Source organism: Cnephaeus nilssonii (assembly GCF_951640355.1).
Source record: "Cnephaeus nilssonii genome assembly, chromosome: 2".
NCBI classification, from domain to species: domain Eukaryota; kingdom Metazoa; phylum Chordata; class Mammalia; order Chiroptera; family Vespertilionidae; genus Cnephaeus; species Cnephaeus nilssonii.
Genome location: NC_137073.1, coordinates 73996276 through 74020903, shown reverse-complemented (window position 1 = coordinate 74020903; position 24628 = coordinate 73996276). Strand labels below are relative to the sequence as shown.

Here is a 24628-nt window from a genome sequence, read left to right as displayed (position 1 = left end):
CCGCTCTAACAGAACTGACGGGCGGCGCCCTGACCAGACCCGCTCTAACAGAACTGACGGGCGGCGCCCTGACCAGACCCGCTCTAACAGAACTGACGGGCGGCGCCCAGCAGTGTGGTCTCACCAGCCCTCCGGGGTCTTTCCCTGGAAAGACCAGCGTGGGGGCCCCTGGGCTGGCATTTTGCAGACGTTATTCCAGTTGATCCTCTTGAATCCAAACGCGTAGGTGTTGGTCTCCATTTACCCACAGGGAACCTGAGACTCGGTGAAACGCATGTGTCCCAGGCTTACCCAACCAGAAGTGGAGACAGCAAAAGATCTGTTGGCAATTTGTGATTTTGCGCTTGAATCAGAGCTTCTCAAACTGTAAGATGCCGTCAAATTACCTGGAGATTAAATGTTAGATTCTGATTCAGTGCGTCTGGAGTGAGCCTGAGAGCCGGTGTTAACTGGCAGGTGCTGCTGGTGCCCAGGGCAGTGTGGGTAGTGAGGCCTCACCTGTTGCAGCCTGGGCCTCACCTGGGGACTGGTGAGGCTCCAAATCCCAGCAAATCAGAAACTCTGGGGGTGGGGCCCAGTGGCCTGGTTAACAAACCCTTCAGGTGATTCTAATTCTTGCTGAAGTCTGAGAACCACTCTCACATTTCCATATTACAAAACTCGATATTTGCAGGTCTGAAGCCAAGTGGTGCTTATATTTAGGCATGTGAAAGCCATTGAAAGAGAAACTGGACGAGGGAAAAAAGAAAACCTTTACGCCTGAATGGTAGCTTGCCTTAAGTGTTTTCCCCTGAGATAAGGACACAAGAACGTTATCTCGGGCTGCACACTGAGAGTGCGCCGCTGTAAGCTCCCACAAACACCGAGGGAGGCCAGCGGGCCCCGCACTGAGTGGGAGGCGTCTTGTCCAAGGGACACCATGGTGTCTGGACACGCTGGGTCTGGCCTTGCACTCACAGGAGAGGAGGCTGAGGTGTTTCCAAGAAAATACCTAACACTTGAAACCTGTATAATTAACCAATGTTACTCATGTTATTTTAATTTAAAATTTTTTAAAAGGAAAAAACATATCTAATAGTGGAAGAAATATAGCTACACTTGTCTGGCATACAGCAAAGTACTAAAAACAGCTTGGGATTTTTCTTTTTAATCTTGTGTAATCTTAAAAATTCAGATGCATCTTTATTTATATCAAACCAATGTCTGTTGCTTTGATATAAGTAACATTTTAAATTATCATCCAGATCAAAGGGGAGAGGGGATGTTGCATTGAGTCTTTTAGGCTCGTGGAATTAGCTGAAGTGAAGAGATCTGACACCAGATGTCCGGTCGGCTTCCAGGGGCCCCGGCCCGGCCGTGGCCTGAGGAGCTAAGAAAGCAGTGGCTGAGGACTGGGGTCCTGAGTGCTGTGTGGGGTGTTTTGTTCCCGTTTGGGAAACGGGTGTGTGTTTGCTGCTTGGCTGGGGTTTTGAGTAGTGTATTTTCAAGTGGTTTTTTATAATAGAGTAGACAGGAAAGGTCTTTGATTTATGCATCAGATACTTTTGCCATCTGAGGAAATACTCATCAAAGTCTTTTCAGGAAGGAAAGATGATGAGAGAAATTCTGTATTTGCCCCTCACACTGTCATTTTCATTACATGTAAATGAAGGGCGGGTCTCCAGGGACGCGTTTCTATGGCTCTCTCTCTCTCATCCAGCCTTCAAACGCCACCTCATCCCTGAAGTCAGGTCACATACATGAAAGCATTCATTTTTGTCATGAAGTTGTTGATCAAGAATGTTCAATCTTAAGAAAAAAGATTGCTTAATAAATCCATTTTGTAAGCTATGCTGATTAAGATAATAGTATTTTTCTTCATCTAAACCAAGTTTTTATTCCTTTTCATAATATTGGGGGGTGGGGGAGACACAAAACTACCAAACAACATAAAGCCTGAGTTAGAAAATTTTCACCAGAATTTTCTTCCATCAAAGCCAGAACTCCTTTGATAATCAAGAATTGCAGCCCTAGCTGGTTTGGCTCAGTGGATAGAGCATTAATTAGTCCATGGACTGAAGGTCCCAGATTTGATTCTGGTCAAGGGCATGTACCTTGGTTACAGGTTCCCCGGCCCTGATAGGGGTGCATGCAGGAGGCAACCAATCGATATATCTATCTCACATCGATGTTTCTCTCTAGCTCTCCCTCTCCCTTCCCTTCTAATCTCTTTAAAAAGCAATGAAAAAATATCCTAGGGTGAGGATTAAAAAAAGAGAGAGAGAGAGAGAGAGAATGGATTGGATTGGGGGCACTGCTGAGTTCGGATGAGCTGATGGCAGCCTGCGTTCTGACAGTGGAGAGATGTGAAGTGGGGATCCCAGATGTATTTGGAAAGGACTTTTACAGGAATTGATGATGGACTTAGATGTGGGGGATGAGAGAAAAGGAAGCATCAAGGATGCCCCCAGGCTCACATACCAGGATATCTGGTGATTTTAACTGTGACTGATAAGATACCTGTTATCACTTTGTCATTCAGTTATGATAAAAGCAGAGTTGGACATTTCTACCAAATGCTACTCACATTCCCAAGGTGATTCTGAGATGCATGTTAAACAAATACCTAGTATTTGCTTGCTTGCTTATTATTGTATTGATCCTAACTTTGACTCATTTTAATTGCTCAAAGTCCCATGATATTTTTCATTTAAAAAAGATTGATTTTAACATACGTTAAGAGGGATGTTTTCATATTGTTATTTTTGGAGTTTTTCTCCCAGAGGAGAGATCAGGGTTTAGGGCCATAAGCTCAATCAATAAAATTATTAAAGTCAGTGTATGAAGTCATTACCTAGGCAGGTCTTCTACTTCTCCTATTGCCAGCTGCTGCCTAATTCCCTGGTCCTGGTGTGAAGTGGAACATCATCTTCATGCACAGGCTCGGGAGTCCCCGGGGACCTTAACGTGCCATTTACCTTGCACAATTCAGGCTGTTCTCAATGCCTTTCATCTTGTTTACTTTCAAAGATTTTGAAATTATATTTCAGACTTCCAGTTGTTAGCCATCAATTCATATTCTGTTGAACACGTAATGTAATTTTCCCAATGTTTTTTAAATTTTTCACACGTAGAGAAGAGTTAGAAGTGAAAGTCAATATGTATGTACCTTCTACCTTGGTTCTATGACTTATATGTTGCTCTATCGTATCTGCCATCTGTCCCTCAATTCATCCATTAGTCCATCTTATTCTTTGATAGATTTCAAATTAAGTTGCAAACATCAAGACATTTTATTCATTGGTATTTTAGCATGCATATTATTAACTAGAGTTTAATAGTTGTTGTTTTTTGGGTTCTTTCCTTTTTTAGGTACAAGTTACGTACAGTGAAATGCACAAATTTTAAGTATAGCATTCCTTGAGTTTTGACAAATGTGTATACCTCTGTAATCAGACCCCGTAAGATATTAAACTTTAGCGCCCCAAAAGGTCCCAGTTCTCCCTGTCTGCACTCGCCCTCACAGGTGACACCGTCCTGAGTTATTTAACCATATGTTAGTTCCGCCTGTACTACAGCTTCATGCAGTATCTACTCTCTCGTGTTTGGCTTCGTTCACTCATCATAGCGTTTTGGAGTTTTTTCTTTCAATTTTATTTTGTATGGGTTTCAGGTGTACCCTTAGTGGTTCGACAGTCATATACCTTACATAGTGTTCACTCAGTATTTCCAGTATCCCAACTGGCACCATACGTAATTATCACAACATTATTGACTATATTCCCTATGCTTTACATACGTCCCCATGACTGTTGTGTAACTACCAACCTGTACTTCTTACTCCCTTCACCATGTCTTTCACCCCCACCTCCAAACACCCTCCCCTCTGGCAACCATCTGCTCTCTCTCTGTGTCTGAGTCTGTTTTAATTTTGTTTCTTCTGTTCATCATCATCATGTTTTGAGTCATCCCCGTTGCATGTATCAGTAATTTTCCCCTTTTGTTGCTGAATGGTATTCCATTGCATCAATCTACCAGTTTATCTCTCTTGTTGATGGCCTTCTGGGCTCCTTCCAGTTTGGGCTCCTTTGAACATTAGTAGAAAAGTGTTTTGTGAGCACATGCTTTTGTTTATCTTGGGTAAATTCTCAGAGTGGACCTGAATACTGAGGAGTTGGGTCATAGGGTAAGTCTATGTTTAACTTTATAAGAAACTGCCAGACCTTTTTTCATAATGGTTGTAGCACTTCATTGTTCCCCCAGTTGTTTCACGTCCTTGACAAACTTTCCTTTCAGTTTTAGACATTCTGGTAGATGTGTAGAGAAAATATAAAGTTTAAATGATTATTCTCTAAGAAGAAAGCAGTCAGATGGCCCTGAAGCGCGCGTGGGCACACACACACACGCGCGCGCACACACGCATGCACAGAATTTGAAGTGCTTTTTAGAGCCAAGCATAATCAGGTGTTTATAAACAAAGAATGCAGCACAAGGATAGCAACTTTTGTAGGAACCTGTGGTATTTTAAGCTATGTATTTCCTTTCCAAAAACAAACTGGACGCTTCTAAGGACTTGCTTTGAGGGCGGCACAGGCCAAGGGCAAGAGCATTCAAATTGCAGAACTTCCCTCTATTATAAGGTGACCAGATCGTCCTGCTTTTGGCGGGACAGTCCCGATTTTTAATCATTTGTCCCACGTCCCATGGCGTTTTAAAAGCGGGACGATCTGGTCACCTTACTCTATTACCAAAATTTCCAGTATTAAAAATTCCCAGCTATTACCATACGTGGAATATTCTACGCTTCAGGAAAAAACACTGCACTCCAGAGACTGGCTGGCATGGGGACATTGAATTCTGATTTGCTTTGCTTTAGAATTCAGGTAACAAAACCTACTGATAGCAGAGATTCAGACCTTCCCCAAAATTTGGAAACAAAAAATATTTCAAACAGATGCCCTGCACAGACCCACGGGATATTGTCCTCAGACCCCAGTTTCACAGCGTAGCCTGGGACTTACCTTCCGGGTCTCACTGCAGAGAGAGGAACCGGTTTTAGAGCTGGAGGAAGCTGGGTTTGAAATTGGGCTCTGCTCATACTAGCTGTGCGGCTCGGCAAGTCCCTTCCTCTCTCAAAACCTGAGTTTCTCTCTCTGTCAGAGGAGGGATGATCCTCTCCTCCTGTGAGTGCTGTAATGGGAGGCTGGGAATGTAAAGCCACTAGCATGTGGCCGTCCTCTCAGAGATAGCCTCTGTCTTCCTGCCCACAGCCCTCAGACCCACGGGGCGCCCCAGGCTGCCTGCCAGGAACACCAACTACAAAACCCCTCCTTCCCTGTTTCCTCAGTGAGCTTGACTGAGAATTACAGGGAAATAATTTTAGTGGAATTGTTAATGGCAAACAGCACCAGATGTTAGACCTTGGTCCTTGAGTTTTGGCTAAGGAAGGATTCGGAGCCAAGACTCAAATACAAGCAAAAGTTTGTTTAGAAAGTCAGAGGTAGAAGTGAGCCCTAGAAAAAGTGGGCCCGCTGGGCTGCATGGCCTCAGGGAGCAAGTTAGAGGCAAAACAAGGGCCTTGGAACTTAAGAGGGAGAAAGCAAAGGCGCACACCTTGAGGGAAAACGGGGGAAGGGAAGGTGCAGGTGTGCTTTGAGCGTGCCAGAGCGAACACTGGGTCCTTCATCGTAAGGGGGTTCATCTGTTTCCTAAACGTGGGATTTTAGGGGAGGATGTCCAAAGAATATTCCTCAGCTTTCCGGGTGTCCTTTCAGGCCGTGGTCTCCACCAGTTGGTGGGCACCGGGGCAGGGGGTCATTAGTCAATGCAGCTGGTCCTGATGACAGCCAGATGGACCAGCTTCATCTGGTTTTGTTGCTTTTCTGAAACTGAGGCCTGGATGTTATTCCTAGTTTAACCTAACCTCTCTCTGTGGTCCACAGACCCCAGGCTGTGTTTCTAAGATTATTTGATGTGGGTCAGCACCTCATGTCCTGAGGGCTTAATGCTTAAGGGAGTGGTCCTGCCTGGAAGTCCTGGGAGGCTCTTCTCTGGCCCTTGTTCCTCCTCTAAGGGCCTCCCACAAGACTAGCCACAGGCCAGGGGAGGGAAGTTCAGGGGAGGGTCCGAACTACATGACCAGTGACATGGAAGGTCAGCGGGTCTAACCCACATGACCAAAGATATGCTAGGGGAGGAAAGGTCACCCTCGGGGCGAGGTCCCACCCTACAGTACTTGCATTCCCAGTTTTGCCCATTGCTAGGCTTTCCACCTGGGTGACCTTCTGACCTGGCCTATCATTCCTTCTCTGCTCCTAACTGCCTACTATATCAGAATCGTTCATGCCAAGTTGTAAATGATTTGTGGGTTTAGACCTCCAAGGAAAAAAAAATTAATTCTAAAGGAATTTTTTTGTCTAAATGAATCTTTCGCTGTTAAAGGGGGAGTATATAGAAGAGATGTATAAATACCCTTCCTCAGGAAGCTTCAGTAAGAACCCCACACTGCTGGGGTGTGACCGGGAAGGTCCTCAGGGGCTGCTCTTGCCAAGGGATCAGAGTGAGTCACGCAGTGGGGTCCTGGGCTGCCGATGCTGGGACGGCCGCCAGACCGCTGCTAGGGAAGCAAGTGAAGGTTGGGCGGCTAGGCGGTCGAGGAGTGTTTCTAGTCTCTGCTGTCTGCAGGAGAGAGCCCCTCAGTGGCAGATGAGCCAATTCGGGGGGTGTTGGGGTTGGCGTGAGTGCTGTGGGTTCAGCTCCGAAAGTGCCAAATGCAGACTCCTAAGCACAGGAAAACCAGAGCCTCCTCCACAGATGGGCCTGGTATCTCTCCTCTTCCCTCCACCCTGTTTCCTCTACTCTCATCCCCACCCCTGAGGTTTGGGGGACAGAGTTCATTTTCATCCCAAAGGCAGGGTTGGGGTGTGCATCCTGGACCTTGGACTTCCTCTGTTTCCATCTGGACGGAACATAAAGCCCATGGTGACTTCCCGGAGCCCCAGTGCAGTCAGTTGGCCTGTGGGGGCCAGTGAACTACATGAGAAGGTTTTTGTGTGCAATCTGGGGAGCCATGGGACTTTGTTTCTAAAGGAGAGATGTGCTGTGATTCAGAGAGAAAAGCTAAGTGTTTAAAGATCACTTGCTTTTGAACTACAGCTGATAAACAATTTGCAAGGCAAAAGTTGTATTCATTTGGTATAGATCAAAAAGTCACACTGCACTCAATAGCTTTGTAGCGAATGGTTTCTATCTGTAAAGGAAAAACAGAGCAGCTATTCACAGAAGAAATAAAAAAGGCCCCATAATTAGGGGATAAATGAGTCACAGCCCTTAGTCACATTAAGGCTGAGATCTCACACAGGCGGTGACTATGTGGAATGGGCTGTGCAGGATAATTCATAGAAACCCCCTATCTTAACACTTCAATTTCCCATGATTATTTTTCCGTGGTTCAATCCAGCTGGGGCATTTTACCTGCATGTGGCACACAGGGGACTTCTGGCTCTGACAGTTGGCATTGTTAAACCACCCTAATCGTCCTTCCTAGACAGCCCTACACACGCACCTGTCTTGTTTTCTGCGTTAACTTACCCTGTTCATTAGTGGCTACAGATGTTAGCTGGTCTGAGCTACGAGCAGTAGATGGATTCAGCAGGAAAGCAGCTTGATTTTAAGCGATAGAGCTAAATGTGCCCAAGTAACAGAGTCTCAGTTATAAACACAAGAAATGCAGAACCCCAAAGAAAGCAAATGTATTCTTTCCTGTGTTGATTACTTCATCCGTCTTATGACACTGATTGAGCATTAGCACAAAACCACCAGTACAGGAAAACTTGATAATGAGAAAGAACCAGGTGCTAAACTGCATCTAAAGTTCAGCTCTCATTGTGACTAAACATTTGCAAATTGATCCTGCCGGTAACTTGAAGAGCTTTCTAGGAAGGCTTTTAGAAGTCCTAGGCTTATGTTGGTATTATTTTTATATTACAGAAAGTCTTATAATAAGTATGAATTACAAACAGGTTAAATATTAGCCTTATAAAAATCTTACATTTTTGCTCTAGCTTTTTTTCTTTCTGCATTTCTGCAGACTGTCAGAATGAGAAGAGCTTTCTGGCGGGTCAGAGGTCCTGCTTAGGAAGTGTGTCCTCTGAGCCTCTCCTGCTCTGGGCTCAGCATCCCATGAGTGTCTGGGCATAACAGCATTTATAATAGTATTACTTGGCGCACAACTTGCATCTGTTCATGTTATCTGTGCAACTCCTCGCTCTCTTGAAGTCTTCAGAGTTTTGTAATGAAATTGTTTGGCTGGAAATATAGCTCATGCTGTATTTTAAATCTCTTTCTCTTGTTTTATTTACCAAACTTTCCAACAACTTTAGATTCACAAGATTCATCGAGATTCAGGAGACAATTCTCAGACAGGTGAGAATACTTTAATTTCACTCTTTTACACCTAGGCAGCATGTGTGGGGTCAAGTCTGAAACGTACTCTGAATTGCTCAAGCTATCAGAAGGTTGCAAAGCCAGAACTGAAGCAGAATGCCTGGAAGTTTTTTGAATATTCATTCATGGCAACCCTTTCTACCCAATGCCACCCCTTCCTGGATTTCTTTTGCTGGCTAGAGACCGTCATGCAGATAAACCTAGAATGGGGGAGTGGCCCGAACGTCCAGGGAGGCGCACTGTTGTCACACTATCGCCAGTCCTCCCTTGCTTAGCAGCATCAGTGGCTGTACAGTTAGAACATGGATGGGTCCTGGCCTGGGGGTCAGGAGCCCTGCCCACCAGCTCAGCTTCCCATTTCCTCACCTTATAACTTGGGCAAGACTCTGACTACCTGACCTTGGTTTCCTCCGCTATAAAATGATGACTTTTACATTGGAAAGATCTGGAATTCTCCGATTAGAAGGGAAAATGTGTCTGCTACCAAAGATTTAAAATTCTTGTTCTTGCACCCATTCTCTCCCATTAGCGGCTTCCCAGCCACTAACGCATCAAGTCAGGCCTGGGCTGTTGTCGAGTCCCTCTCTTTGATTCCAGGGTGGACCATATTTTAGCCTTCTCAGGAAGACTTCATGTGATCTTCCTGATCTTTGGTTTTTTGATTTGTAAAGTGATTTAACAGTGTTCATCTTGTTGTTATGAGGATTAGAGGGGGGAAATGTACATTACATCTATCAGTGCCTGGTACTTAACTACTTAGCATCCTTCTCCACTCCCCTACCTTTCCCTTCTCTTTCTCAGCTCTTCTCTCTCAGATATTTTAGTTTATTCCTTCTAACACTTACAGCAAGAGTATTATTTTAACTCACTTAAATGCTTTTGGGTGCCAAAATCTGTTATAAGCATTCTTATATCCTTTGCAGTGCCCAGGATGGCCTTGCACATAGTAGACACTCAATACTCACAAAACATTAATTTAAACCATCCCATCTTGAAAAGCATGTGCTCTCCCATTTATTAGCTCTTTGACCTTGAGCTACCTAAACAATCTTTCCAAGTTTAAATTTCCTCGTCAGTAAAATGGGGATTGTACTGTGTAGCTTTTAGAATTGTTGCAATACTATATAAGATGTGTCTATAAATATTAAATATTTAATAATAAACATTAAAGTAAATATTAAAATATTAAAGCACCATCTCTGGCGCACAGTAGGTACTCAGTACATGGTAGCTATTTTTAAAATTGGTGGTACTGTATCTCTTTTGCCATTGAGTACAGCTATCTAAAAGTCCTTTATCCTTCTTTTTTCTGTTTTTGAAATTCATTCCACAAGTATCTGTTGAGAGAATACCAAATTCTTGTATTTAAATGGCCTATACTAAAGAATAATTTCTCAAAACTTGAAATTTCTATTGCTATAATTTCTCTTAATTTTAGCTGAGATAAAATCAGGAAGAATAAGCATTATCCATCTTTGAATAATTTCTGATAAATGATTTAGGATTCAACAAGGCAACCTGGGCCAACAGCTGTGAAACTAACCTCCTACTTTAGTTTTATTTAGAAACTACATTTTGAGGAATTCCTATGCTCTTTAATCTTGAATTTAATCTTAAATCTTCACTAAGTTCAATTTAATTATTATCTGTTACACAAATGTTAGGAATGTATATGATTAGTAAGTCCCTGAAAAGGCTAAAAACGAATGTCTTGCGAGTGATCAGTTAGTTTCTGAGGGTTCGAAAGATGCCATATGATTTTAATAGTATTATTTAGAATGCCACCACCCACAGTTGTCTTTATAAAGAAATACCAAAACTCATATTCAAGGTTAGAAAAATTAAGGCAGAGTCTGGAAGACAAAATTAGGCAAAGGGACAGTAAATGTTTTATGTTAGATCATTTAAGGCTATGGTGTGCAGATTAATTTTATAATATTCTGCCTTTCACTTCATGCTGTAAAAAATATAATTCGGGTTTAGTTACTGATTTAACCATTTTTAGTTAGATTTTTTTAGGACACTAAAGAAAATGGTTAAAAAGGTGATCTAGAAAAGCGTCTAAGGCATATTATGACGTGAAAACAGCAAGTATGAGAACAGCGTTATAACATGACCCATGTGTGCCTAAGAAGGTGTATGTGCAAGTGCACAGATGAATAATAACCAGCAGGAACTAATACTTGGCACACACTGCCCCAAGTGCTGTCATGAATTAGCTTGTTTACAACAGCCTCTGAACGAGATGCTGTAACTGTCCTCACTATACAGATCGGGACACCAGAGGAACACCCCCAGGGTTACACAGCTACTGGTTGGATAGTGGGGACTTGAATTTTGCCAATTTGGCTTTGGAGCTGGTCCTTTGAACTACTACACTCTCTTACACCCCTCTCTCTCTCTTGTGCCACTAGACAGTTCTTTAAAAAAGCATTATTTCTTTTTTTCTCTCTTGAAATATAATTTATTGGGTCTGAGAAATGCTGGAAGCTGCATGTCTGACTCCCGTCTCAGCGCAGTGGAGCAGGTCTGTTAGAGTTGAGTTTCTCTCCTTGCTCATGCGTGGTCCCCACCAGAAGCATACACCCTGACAGAGCATGTTTCTGCAGCCACCTCTGCAGCCCTGACATTTTTATCCCCAGTCCTCACTGCTGGCATGGCACTGTTGCCTTAGATCTTGCAGTAATGGAACAGCACATTTTCAGTGTTAAATTCAAAGTCTGTAAAGACTTATATAAAATTTTAAGTGCTTTGTCCCCCCCCCTTTCAGAAAATGGGGACAAAAGTGAGAATTTAGTTTTTGCAAATTGTTGGACTATAAAACTACTTTTTCTTCTCTTACTTCTTGGGATTGGCAGTTTGCATCACTTGATGAAATCACATCCTTAGAAGAACATAGAAGACCATCTAGAGGCTCAACTTTTCAGAAAAAAAGGCTTAACTAGTTTCCCAAGTAAAATCAACTCTCTGTGGATTTCACTAGTATTTATTTCCTCAAATATAGTAAGAACCTTCCCTATCCAGTTAGTTAAGTGTATTGGTACTTCATATCAGAATGAACCCCCCAAAATTTCCCCTAAGTTTTAATGTTTATTTTAAAAAAGAGTTGTTAGTGAGACAAAAGAACCCTTGATCATGAGCCCGTTTCCATGGTGTAATGTGGTGCCACAAGGACAGGCATCGTTCTACAACTAATATGGCGGAAGATTCTGTGTGTGGTGAAAATTTGGAGAGAAAATGGTTTCCTATTTCTTAAAAATATTTTTATAGTGCTTAAGAAGTGACCTTGATTTTCTTTGGAGAATGACGGGGAAATGTGTCCAAACTTCACCTGTGAATAAGCTGGTAACTAACCACTCCCCTTACTCATCTGAAATCCTTAGAGTCTCATTCATTCAGATACAAGAGCAGGAGGAGGGAGTCCATTGATGTGAAATCGATATCATCTCGAGGCAGTGATGGTAAGAAGTTTTTCAGATTTTCTTGACCTTTTTAAAGCATAGAAAATGACAGACGAATATATAAAAGAATTCTTCAGCATATAAACAAACCCCAAGGAATAGAAAGTCAGCAAAACTGGCTTCTTCCCCCACAGGCAGTAGACTTTTTAGGCCTTTTAATTATTTTTTACTTTTTACAGTCTTTGTCTTCTCTTTGAGATGACTCGGTGCTTGATCCTTGATGGCCTAAGTTGTGCTGGACCGTAACCACCAGAGAAGCTCATTTTCAGTGGCTGGGTCACACGTGGGTGCTAGTGGCAGAGCGGGGACCAGAATCTTGGCTTCCCAACTCCACTGCAAACCCAGTTATCAGTGTACCTGTTATACACCCTTACTGTCCCTTAATAAACTGTCCCAGATAAACTGAGACAGAATTTAGCAAAGTACTTTTTTAGTTCAGTCAGGCCTAATTAATTCATTGGATTTGTAGGTGGATGGGAAAGTCAAAGATGGTTCTGAAATTTAATTCCTATGTGCCTGAGAAGATAGAAGTAATATCTACAGAAACAAAAAAGTCTCCATGTATGGCTAGGTGGGGATTGAGGAGAAGATAAGTTCTATTTTAGTGGAAATGCCAAAGAAGCTAAAATGGAAGACTTCTACTCAGGGCTAGAGGTATGGATTTGGGAGTCCTAGAGAGGACAGATGAAGAGCCATGAGCAGAGGAACATCTCTAAGGTGTGTGTGTGTGTGCACAACAACAAAACAGAAGAACCGAGTCCAAGGCTTGAAAGTACACCCTCAGTGAGACGGAGGCAAGAGAAATAGGGCCAATGCAGAGAACAGGAGAGCTGGGAGTGAACCATATGAATACAGTGTCACGTGAACCAAGAATGAGGGTAGCAGAAGAAAGGAGATGGCTAGCAGTATAAGTGCTACAGAGATCAGAGAGCTTAAGAGCTGAGAACATGCATTCAGTTAGTGTTTATTTGGCAAATGAGGACAAATTCTAAAGGTATGAGGAGGGGATGTGAGTGACAGAAGGGAGAGAAGTGGGGTGGTAATTTAAGGGGGTAAATGGAAAGGCAGGTGAGGGACTTTTCAGTTCTTCAGGTCACAATGGGAAAGCTGAGTCTGAGGGAAGTGGCTGAACTAGAATTAAAGATGAGATGGATAACTCATAGAGAAAGATAGATACATCACAGGGCATGCAAGGGATTGGGGCCAAGAATGTAAGGAATGTGGACCAAAATATTTTCAGACGGATTGAGGATGTAGATATACAACATTGTAGATGGAAAGGATAATGAAGGAATTTCAACTAGATGAGCTCAGTTTTCTTAGTAGGGTTTGAGTTGCAATTGTCTTCTCTACAGAGCGTGGGAGTGGAGGTTGCAGATTGTGCAGTGTGGCTGCTCTGGCAGAGGAGGGGACCACAGAGGGGCTGAGCATCAGGCTGCTCTGTTGGTATTGGCTAGATTGGTGATCCCAGGTATAACATACCGATTCTGTCTCTCAGAGGAGTGGTAGGAAAGCGAGAACAGTGCTTTTAAAGCTTCTACCTTTTGAATTTTGAACCACATGTAAGCATTACCTTATTCAAAAAAATAAAATATTTTAAAATGAAAGTTTCTACTGATTAGAGCTAGAACCACCAGGGGTTCTGGGTATTAAGAACCTAAAGGCTCAGAGGTGTGCAGTGCCTAATTCATACTGAAGGGGCTCATTCTCTCCCCCATCACTTGCCTTTCATTTACGCCCCAAAGCTGGACCATGCCTCCCCTCCCACACTGCACAGTTACCAGTTACATGCCAGTGGCTAAGGACTGAAAGTGATGGAACTGCCCAAGATGGGCTTTGGTGACTTACGGGGAAGTGAGTCCTGTGGGATCATTTCGCTCTTGGGATGGGGTCCAGATCCCAGCAGCCTTCTCTAAAATTCCCCTTGTGGGCTGGGACTCATAAGGCCTTCCTGCCACCAAAGTTCCAGGCCAGACCATCCTTTCCAAGTAGTGGCCAAGCTCTTACCCTTTCAGGATTAAGAGATGGATGAATTCATTGCTTTGTGGGGGACAGTAGTCCTTTGAGAGCCAGGCCCCCAGTTCAGGATGGGCTTCTTCGCTGCACTCAGCCAAGCTGAGCGCCAACACCAGACACAACTTTCTTGACTTCTCCCTAGCGCCAAGCCTGCAGAACCGTCGCTATCCATCCATGGCAAGGATCCATTCCATGACCATCGAGGCCCCCATCACAAAGGTGAGTGGCAGCTGCTGCCTCTACTCCACAGTCAGGGTTACCCAGCACTGGGCTGTTTTGGAGATAAAATGAATGACATACCATGATATCATAGTTTACAGTCTAGTAGAGAAAATAGATATTAAACACAATAAATAAATATAGTTATAAATTATAAAAATTGCTGTAAAGGAAAACAGTTTATGAGAGGAAATTAGATTAGGGCCCTATTTTGGGTGGTGAGAGGGGTGATCAGGAAGGGTCTGTCTGTAGAGGAAGTAATGTTTGACGACATAGAAGATGAGAGGGGAGAAGAGGATTTGAGGCAGCAGACACAGCAAGGGATGAAGCCTGGGGTGAGCAGAACAGTTGAGAATCTGAAGGAAAGTCAAGTGGCTGGAGCTGGAGAGCAGAGGGAGGAGATGGTGACGTGGAGCTTGGCAGGGCTGTTCATTCTGGCCAGTTGGGCCATAAGGAGTTTGTATTTTCATTTTGGTGCAGTGGGAACCACTGAAGAGTTTAAAGCAGGGAGTGACATGATCAGATACGCAGAGAATGGATTGGAAATGACGAGAGTGGAAAAGAGGCCAGTTAGGCAGCTTTTCCAGAATTTCAGGCAAGAAATGGTATTAGCTGTACTAGGATTATAACAGATCAGGGAATATTTAGGGGTAGAATCAGTTTGACTTGGTGATTAATTATATTGTCAGGGTGGGGAAATTAAGGAGGGTGATGTGGAAACCAGGGCCTCTCTGACTTTTACTTTGAGCACAGGATGGACAGGAGCGGTTTTCTACTGCAGTGTGGAAGCCAGAGAACGGAGCAAAGCTCCGTATCTTTCTTCTTCTTTTTGTTTGTTTACTTGCTTGCTTTGGGGAGAGGAGAATGAGTTTGGATTTGGACATCTAAGATACTCCCATGGATATGTCAGGTAGGCAATTGAATACACAGGTCTAAAGGTCAAAAAGAGTTCAGAGCTGAGATATAAATTTGAGAGCCCTTGGCATACGAATGATGTGTCCAAAATCATGGAAATGAGAGCTCATCTCTGGAGGCCTGTAGAGTGAAAGGCCCAGCATTAACCCCTGAGGAACTCCACCCTGTAAGGGAGCTGGAGGAGAATGACCAGCAGAGGAGCCTGGAGAAATGTAGTCAGTGAGGTGGGAGAGACACAAAAGGGGTGGGTGAGCAGCATTCCTCAATTAGAAGGGAGTGGTGGCGTGGAGGCACCAGTCACTCAAAACAATGTGTCATCATCTGATTTTTTTTTGGATTCCAGGTATATGGGAAGTAGAATCCTAATGACCTCAAATTTTTTCTTTCTTTACTTCCTTAGGTTATAAATATAATTAATGCAGCCCAAGAAAACAGCCCTGTTACAGTAGCAGAAGCCTTGGACAGAGTTTTAGAAATTCTACGGACCACAGAACTGTACTCCCCTCAGCTGGGCACCAAAGACGAAGATCCTCACACCAGTGATCTCGTTGGCGGCCTGATGACTGTGAGTGATGAGGATAAACCAGAGATTAATGTGCTCCAGGCTACATGCAGCATATACTGTTACCTATACTTGCAGAGTACTTATACCTGTTGTATGGACAAACCAGAAAGCATCTGCATCAAAATTTCTGTGGGTGGCATTAGTCAAGGAATCTTGCATTTATCTTTCTATAGGAGCTTTGCAAAGCTGACTGACCATAGCATGGGAGACAGTCCTTCAGAATTCCTGTTACACAAAGGTGATCCTAGGCAGTTGGTTGATATGCAGGGCCCTTGTCTTTCTTCCCTGGACCTGGCACAGTATTCGGTTGAGGTTATGGCCAGTCTCCTTGGATCTCAGGCTCTTTATCTATGTAAATGAAAGGGTTTGTACTTAGACTACAGCACTATTTTCTAAAATCTTAGCTGTAGAACCCTTTCTTTCAATAAAAGCTTCTATAGACGTTCCCTCTCTAATCGGTTAAAGCAGAGGGAGCGGCTCTGGCGTGGTGGGAGGGGAGGAGCCTCCCTGCCAGCACCCACCGCCTTAGTAGCTGATTTCAAAAGACTCATCCTGTTTTGCTGTGATCTGTTTGGCCATAATCATCATCTATCAGCAAGTGAAGAAAATTCAAATTATTCATCTGTACTCCTTATCAGAGGTGGGAGAATCCTTTGGGAGAAAAACAAAGTCCAAGAGTCATCTATAAGTTTTATTTTAAAGGCTGGCATTTAGCCCTACCACCAATACTGAGCGTTGACTAGCTTTCTGACCCCTTCTCCTTGTTCCAACTAAAAATCTCTGATGAGCCTGCAATCTGAGCAATCTCCTAATTACTGCTCCCCTGCCCCAGGGCTGGCCTTTGTTGCCCCTCCCAGTGCAGTGCAGACTTCAGTTGGAGAAGGCAGCCAGGGTCTTTCAGGAGGGCGGCCCCTGCAGCACTGCAGCCAAAGGATTCTTAGTTAGGGCTCCTCTCCAGGTAATGCTGTGAGGAACCAGTGCAGGATTCCACCTCTTTTTATGAAGCATTAGGGAAGATGAGAAAGAAAGGCAAAGAAGAAACAGAGGAGTCCCCTGTGATATCTGTCTTAGAGGAGGGGCCATTGTAACTTATCTTTTATTCATTTGTAAAAAATTAAGCTCTTGGCCTAAAGATCCAAGGTGTGACTTCAGAGGAGCCCTTCGTTGACACTTTAAACCTTAGCACACACTTTCTAGGGATGACAAACAATTATAAATTATACCAACAAATATAAAAGCTAAAAAAGTATGTACTCGGGTAGATGAAGGGTAGGAAACTGAGATGCAAGAACATCTGGGACTAGTTCAAGTCCAGGAGCTCAGTAAAGGCCGAACATTGGAATCCTGCCCACTCCCTCTGCTGTCCCTCCGAAGATCTCAATCCAGACACTTTTCTTTTAAAAGTTAGCAACAGTGCTCATGTTGCTAAATAGAAAATGCAGTTGGAAAAAATCAATTCAGATATTAGTCAAAAATTAGCTCAAGCTTTTTAAGGCTTTACATTAAGGAATTCCCAAATGTGGCCTATGGCTTTGGCTCCCTAATAAGTAAATCAAATAACATAGTCCCTATGAGAGTAAGGAGGGTCCCTTCAAAATCACATGCATCCAAACCAAAGTAAGTTCACTTCCGTGATTTCACAAATGTGGCTTCAAAATTCCAGAAGAGAAAGATGGTATGAGAATAGAGCCAACTCACAGCCCAGATGTGAGACAGAATGCAGTCATTTCCATTTTATTCTCAATTCTCCACCTCCTGAAGCTAAGAGCCATGGAAGGGAGACTATCCTGTGTCTTGTAGCTATTTTTCTGATTTAGGGAGCTTCAACTTGGGAGTTCCAGATTGACTGGATTACTCATTATTCAAATCTCTTTGGCTAATTAAAGAAACGAGAAAATAATGCCGGCATATACAACATGCTTCTAATAGCATCTTTCTTTATTCCAGGATGGCCTGAGAAGGTTGTCAGGAAACGAGTATGTGTTCACTAAGAGTAAGTTGCCATCGAACCACTTTTGTCTCTAGCCTGTGCAGTCCCCAGTATTGTGATTATTTGGTGGGGGGAGGACCTTGGTGTTACTTCCTGTTGGTCTCATTGCAGTTTAAGCATTTCTATGGTCTACATTTGAAACCAGGTCTCATAATTGAAATTACTTATCTGAACACTGTCAGAATAAGGATTGCAATTTTCTATACATTAAAACAGACTGTTAAACTGAATTATTTTTCTATTTGGGGGCCTTGGGATTTAGTAATGTAAGAGAAGAGCCCTGAAGTGAACATCTTCCTACCCTTAGAGTTCAAGACTTTCTCTTTATAGTAGCAGATGAAGATAACAGATGCTCAAGGGCACCCAGGACTCCACAATTAACCCTCTCTCTCCCCTCCTCGCCGCCCCGTCTGTTTGCTCAGATGTGCACCAGAGTCACAGTCACCTTGCAATGCCAATAACCATCAATGATGTCCCCCCGTGTATCGCTCAATTACTTGATAATGAGGAAAGTTGGGAGTTCAACATCTTTGAGTTGGAAGCTGTTACACATAAAAGGTATGTAGCTTCTCTGGCTGCTGGCAGAGAGGACTGATGGCCAAGCTCAAGACTCCACATTGGAAACTTTGAGGGAGACACGAGCCCTGGCAGAGTCTGTTCCTTTCGTGCTGTGCTGGAGGAGTATCGCAGAGCAGAGACTATGGCCCCTGAGTGAGCTCCTTTATGGAGAGTATTAGTGGGTAAGGTGTGGGATTAGCCTGGTGATGACCCAGGATGAGGAAATGCTGAGTCCTTTTCACATCTATGCAGGTCATTCCTTTGTGCTAATGAGGCAAGAGCTCCAAGTATTCTCAGCCCCAGATCTGAAGCCCCATCTTACAAAATGAATTTGAGTGTACTGGAGACTTTTTATTCGTCCTATAGGCAGGACAAGGGTTAGATGACTCAGAAAGTCCTCTTCTATAGTAGGAGGCTATTTCTTCCAGGGGTGTTAGTCTAGTAGGATGTGAATGCCTCACACCTGTAAATAAATAACATATGATAGAACTTCGCTGGGACCACACAAGCCATTCCTCATGTCCTTAGGCTCAGTAACTGCCTCGGGGGTCATAAAGGAAGTACAGAGCTGATGTGGAAGCGGAGATGGGGAGGAACTACCAGGGACCTTTCTTGGCTGTCAGAGCCACTGAAGAGCATATGACTTAGAGATAATCTGGAAGTCATTCAGATTGACCACCGTTGAGGCACTTAGTTGCAAGAAGTGGCCAGTGAGGAGGAGATGTTCTAACGGGGGGAGATGTTTTTATGCCCTGATGCATGTGGAATAAGCATCAGAAGAAAAATGCCTCCATTCCTCAGTATCATCATCAAGCAGTTTCTGGACCAGTGAATACAATGAATCAGGGTTTGTCTTCCTGTTTTCCAGGCCATTGGTTTACCTGGGCTTAAAGGTCTTTTCCCGGTTTGGAGTATGTGAATTTTTACGCTGTTCTGAAACGACTCTTCGGGCCTGGCTCCAAGTGATTGAAGCCAACTACCACTCCTCCAATGCTTACCACAACTCCACCCATGCCGCAGATGTCCTGCACGCCACCGCCTTCTTCCTGGGAAAGGAGAGAGTGAAGGTAGAACTTTAATATCATGATCTAGTTTCCTGCCTAGACAATTTTTTTTTCTTTTACTACAAAATTGGTCATTTGGTGTTGTAAAGACATAGCCTTTTCTCATAGCCCTCCCCTCCCCCAAATGCCTAAAATAACCATTATGCCACTATTGAGTCCTCTACAGGCCTAGCTGATCTATGAACCCATTCTCCAAGTGTTTGCTTTGTGATACTTACTTAGAGGACAAAATTTAATTATTATAGCAAATGGTTACTAGGTCTAGTGGTTAAGTTTTAGGATCAGAATTTGGCCATTGGTAAATTATAATCCAGATAGTAATGAGCTCTTTCAGCACTGCACATTTGCATACATATGTGTGTATTGTGTAGGAATGAATATGTATATCTTATATTAATAACTGTGTGTAATTCTGACAGAGTTCCTTGTCCCCTTGTCTTACTTAGAAGCCAATACTGTCATGTACAGGTGCTGATGTGTAGGGTAGCCCTATGTACACCCCATGTACAGCTGGCAAGAGATCCCCATCTTCCCTTCTTCCTATCACCATTGGCACAATGAAGCTTGTAATTCCTTTGCTACAATCAAAACTGAAGCTTAGACTGTAGATACCCCTGGTAGAAGTGCTGTATAGAGACTGAAATTCGTATCAATCTGCAAATGCCGGACATTATATATAAATATATATAAGCTCAAAGGCCTGGTACTTAAGGAGAAGCATGGTAGTGAGATAGGTAGAGGGAACAGGAATGGCACCAAAATGGGGAGATGGGTATTTTCTTCTGTTTTGCCAAATCCTGGTATTCGCTTTCATCAGCAAGAACGTAAGGAATGTATTCCAAGAATGAAGCTTTTGTCTCCTACTTTAGAAAAACGTGTGATCAGAGGTGAAATGGGCCTATGTTTTCATAGCACCTTTGAGGAGCTAAGATACCTCCAGATCCCCACTCCAAGTTCTCATTCTCAGTTTTACACTGCATGGATATTGTACAGCTGAGGTCCCCACTGCCAACTGAGGACAGGGCCTAAGGCATAACTCCAAAACCAAGTGATCTATAGCTACTGCAGTCTTGAGTTAAAGATGAACCTCACTTAAGCAGAACCACTCTAGAAAAGTACAGATTAAATGCTTGATAAATTAGGGAATGCTTAGTCACTTTATTATCTCCCTCCCCTAAAATAAGAATTTTTGTTTACATTGAGAGTTCTACTAATGCATTCAGACTCTAGTTGAATTTCTCAAATACAATAGAAACAAGTCTAAGACTAGTAATACTCTTACAATTCAAAAGACATTTTCTAATTCTGTCACCCCTGCCAGAGAATCAGAATTGAGGAACCTTGGAGAATTGGGCTGGAAGGGGCTCCTGAGTGCAGAGGCTGAGTCAGCAGCCCACTGGTTAGTCCATGTGAGGGGCTTCGAGTGAGATTTATCCCTGAGGCCTCTTCCACCAGACCTGCTGCCACTGATGAAGAGTCAGGAAAAAATGTTTTTACCAAATTCCCACGTCATCTGTTACCCCTAATTTCTTTATACATTAAAGCTAAAATTGTTAATGTCATTGTGACATAGCTCCACATCCTCAGCCCCGCCAGAGATATGCCCTAGACAATTTTTGATGGACCCTGTCTGCTCCCCACTTACCAGTTCCCTGGAACACTGCAGTGGGAGTCAGGATAACCATGACCCTTTTGGTCTTCTCCTATGTGAGTGAATAACTCCAGATAAGGAGCTGTTCAGAGGCCGATCTGGAAGGGAGTCCAGTCTGGCCAATCTGCCTGAGTATGATTCAGATCAGCTCCTGCTAGTCAAAGGGGTAAAATATGCAGAAATGTCTGTGCCTCCCGAGTTTGGTGGGGAAGTCTTCTCCTGCAGACAATCCTCCTCCCCTAGGAAGGACCTTGCTTCTCCCACATGCTCGTGAACAGGCCCAGATTTCCTTCCCCGTCTCCCCCATTTCTTATCAGACATTGCATGATTAGACAGTGCCCACCAATACTGCAGGGCATGGCCTCCTATTGGTACCTTTGTAATAGTACCAGGTCTAGGTCAGCGTAAGCTGGAAGGAAAGGCATGTCTCATCTGATGCTTTTTGTGTTGTCTACTCCAGTTCCATGAATCTATTTCATTGAAGAATTTTAAAATTGGCCCTAGATTCTAACCAAGATTGAACCTACTCCAGGAGCACTAGCTGAAGACCCATGGGTCCCACTGCACAGGTAGAATCAATAAGTGTGGAGCCCATGCAGGGGCAGCTCTGGGTCATGCCTGCACCTGCAGGTGACCACGGCCTTTCCTGACCAGCAGCAAAATGGGGCCATGTTTGCTTGCTCTGAGCGTTCCAGAATCAATCTCTGAGAAGAGCTGAACAGAGGAGCGTGGACTGCCGTCCCTGCTCAGGAAACCTGCTTGTGTAGACTGGGGCCAAGCCAGTATTGCCCACTAGCTCCAGATCAGGATTGGAAATGGAAATGGCTCCCTTCCGGTAGGGAGAGCTTCAAGAAAGCTTTCCGGTCTGAGCTTCAGGCCCATTACTCCTTACCTGTGAGTATTAGAGTAGTTTTTCCTCCCGGAGCCTATGAGAGCAACTTGGGAATAGGCAAATATGCCCACCCCTCCAGCCTCATCTTGGGGATCGCTTCCCCCTCATTCACTACCCGTCAATGATGCTCTTTGTTTCACCTCAGGAGCGTCATGTAGGCTGTTGTTTCTGCCTGGCAGGCTCTCTCCCTTGACACTTCTGCCCAGGTAATTCCTGCTTATCCTTCAGGTTTCAGCATAAAAGTCACTTCCTTCGAGAAGCCATCCCTGCCCACCTGCTGGACATGTGTTATCCAATACAGCAGCCATTAGCTACATGTGGCTATTTACATTTAACTAAAAATTAAATAAAATGAAAAATTCAGTTCTTCAGTTACACTGTCACCTTTCAAGTGTCCAGTAGCTACATGTGACTAGGGGTTACTGTACTGGGCAGTGCAGACATAAACATTCCCATCACCACAGAAAGCCACATGGACAGCCCTGCCCTAAACTAGACCAGGCCTCATGGTTACACTCTCAAAGTATCTAACTCCCTTCTTAGCACATCTCATAATCAGTTACTTTTATTGGTGTGGGGTTTTTTTTTGGTTTTATTTTTGTTTTACTAATTTGTGTCTTCCCCAATAAATTATCAACTCCATTAGTGCAGAGACGATCACTGTAGCTCCAGCCCTCTGCATGGCAGCTGGGCACCCAGTCAGCATCCAATAAGTGATTATCAAATGAATGAATTCATAAAGGACAGTGTCTTATATAACAGTAGCCCATTTGATAACTCCCTCCTAAATTGTGAACTGAGAAAGCATTTGTATCCCCTGATCTCTGCTTCGTGTTCTTTTATAATGAGAGCTTTAGAAAGAGGGCTACCCTTTTTGCGTTTACCACCTGCCAGCCCAGAGCAAGAGCCCCCTTCACCTCAGTTTTCCTGGGAAAATTCTGCTCACTCTTGATCCTCTTGTACTGCTTGGTTCTAATCTTTTTACCTTTGTGTGTAGAGCTGTGTTATATCTGTGCCATTTACTGCCACACTCTCACTCTTTTCAGAAGTATGCAAATAAAATGAGTAATATGTGGTTATAGGCCACTTTCTGCTCTGCCACTCCTGGGAGAGAATCATGGCAATACCACATGGCAGGCATTGAAAAGGCCTGTTTGCCTTCTTCCTACACAAGAACGGGAGTGAATGGATTCGGGGGGGGGGGGGCGGGGGGGGACAGGAGGGGAAATTAGGTATCCATTTTATCCCTCCAGATAATTCACAGCACAGCAAGGTGATGCAATGTGTGGTAGACAGCCTCTCAGCTTCGAGGAAGTCAGAGAAGGCTCAGTGGACTGGGGAGAACATTCTTCTAATCCCAACTCCCCAAGTCTGCCCCACCCGAGAGACAAGGATGGGTAAAAGTCTCCTAAGTCTAGTGGGTAATGCTCAACCTTGCCTCCCCTCACCCCAGGGAAGCCTGGACCAGCTGGATGAGGTGGCAGCGCTGATTGCTGCCACAGTCCATGATGTGGACCACCCAGGAAGAACCAACTCTTTCCTCTGCAACGCAGGCAGTGAACTTGCTGTGCTCTACAATGACACGGCCGTCTTGGAGAGTCACCACACGGCCCTGGCCTTCCAGCTGACAGTCAAGGACAGCAAATGCAACATTTTCAAGAACATTGACAGGTAGGTTGTACTTGGGCTCCTGTGCTCAGGTTTGTAAAGTGTAAGTAGGATACTCAGTTTTCCCTAACTTCTCCAAGTACTTAGCTTCCTCTTAGGGGAAGGAGAAGGGGACATAAGAACACTTTGTACCATTGTGTCAGATAGTAAAATAACCTTGCCCTTATGAACTTAATTGTACTTTTCAGGCTGCTTTCATCCTTTTGAATCTCATTTGATCTTCAATGAGTTCATGAAAATGTTTTATACACAGCAACTCTGTGAATATTGACTACAGTACTAATAACTATAATAGATATTTTTACCCTTGAAGGAGGACATCTGTCTTTTGTGTAACTCAAGGAAAATGTATCCTTCCCTGTCTTTCCCCAGCTCAATTTTTGGCCACTTAAAATCCTAACTCACGAGGAGACAGTATCTACAGGTCCCAGCAGGGCTGCTGGAGCCCAAGCACTGGACAGGTTTCCCTTAATTGTTGTCCTCTCTTCTGGGGAGAGTTGGCCAAGTGTGAACAGATAGGAGCAATTCCTCCTGCCTGCCGCAGCCCTGCAGTCAGGCTGTTTATTTTCCACAGAACACCAGCCAGACTGGGGAAGAAGGCTCCTGGGAGAGGGCAGTGTACAGAGAGCACAGAGCTCACCTAGGCCTCAAGCCCACTCATCAGTCTCAAGGGTTGTTTTTTAAACTTTTACAGAAAGAATTCTTTCCAATAGCCAATTTTATTCAGCTGCAAGAAGATGAAAGGAACTGGACAGTAATTTGGGGCAGGATTGCTATTCCATCCATTACAACTTCTAATTATAATTCAGAGGATTACTAATTAATGAGAAAACCTTCTCATAATGCCATCACAGGAAGAAGTAATTCAGTCTTGCAGGGCATTTGGTCCTGTCCAAAACATTCATGGTGATATGTGATCCACACCAAAAGGTCCTGGAAACTTGGTCCTGTCCAAATGTGAATAGTTAATATAGATACTGCTGTCCAGTAATATTCAAATTCCAAACCATCTACCTAACCCTATGTGTTATGACTGGTGCAAGAAATGTAATTATTGGCAATACAGCCAGTATACAATTATTAGACCAATAAAACCTGTATTAATATGTGTTTTTTACATATTAATCCTGTAAACCAAAAGCCTAATACATGCTATGGGCTGTCCGAACCCAGGGACATTTCTGAGGTGTGGACGTTTTGGACAG

The 24628-nt window shown here is 43.7% G+C and overlaps 1 protein-coding gene across 2 annotated transcripts in view; it reads left to right on the top strand.

Moving 5' to 3' along the window:
* The window catches only part of PDE8B (phosphodiesterase 8B), a 174372-nt gene that overhangs the window by 141938 nt on the left and 7806 nt on the right, over positions 1-24628 (top strand). For both annotated transcript variants that reach the window (XM_079760277.1, XM_079760278.1), the window contains exons 11-18: positions 8361-8403; positions 11808-11885; positions 14044-14120; positions 15436-15600; positions 17548-17593; positions 18013-18148; positions 19017-19215; positions 23209-23426. In XM_079760277.1, coding sequence (XP_079616403.1) covers positions 8361-8403; positions 11808-11885; positions 14044-14120; positions 15436-15600; positions 17548-17593; positions 18013-18148; positions 19017-19215; positions 23209-23426 — 962 coding nt within the window. The remainder of the gene's footprint in view (positions 1-8360; positions 8404-11807; positions 11886-14043; positions 14121-15435; positions 15601-17547; positions 17594-18012; positions 18149-19016; positions 19216-23208; positions 23427-24628) is intronic.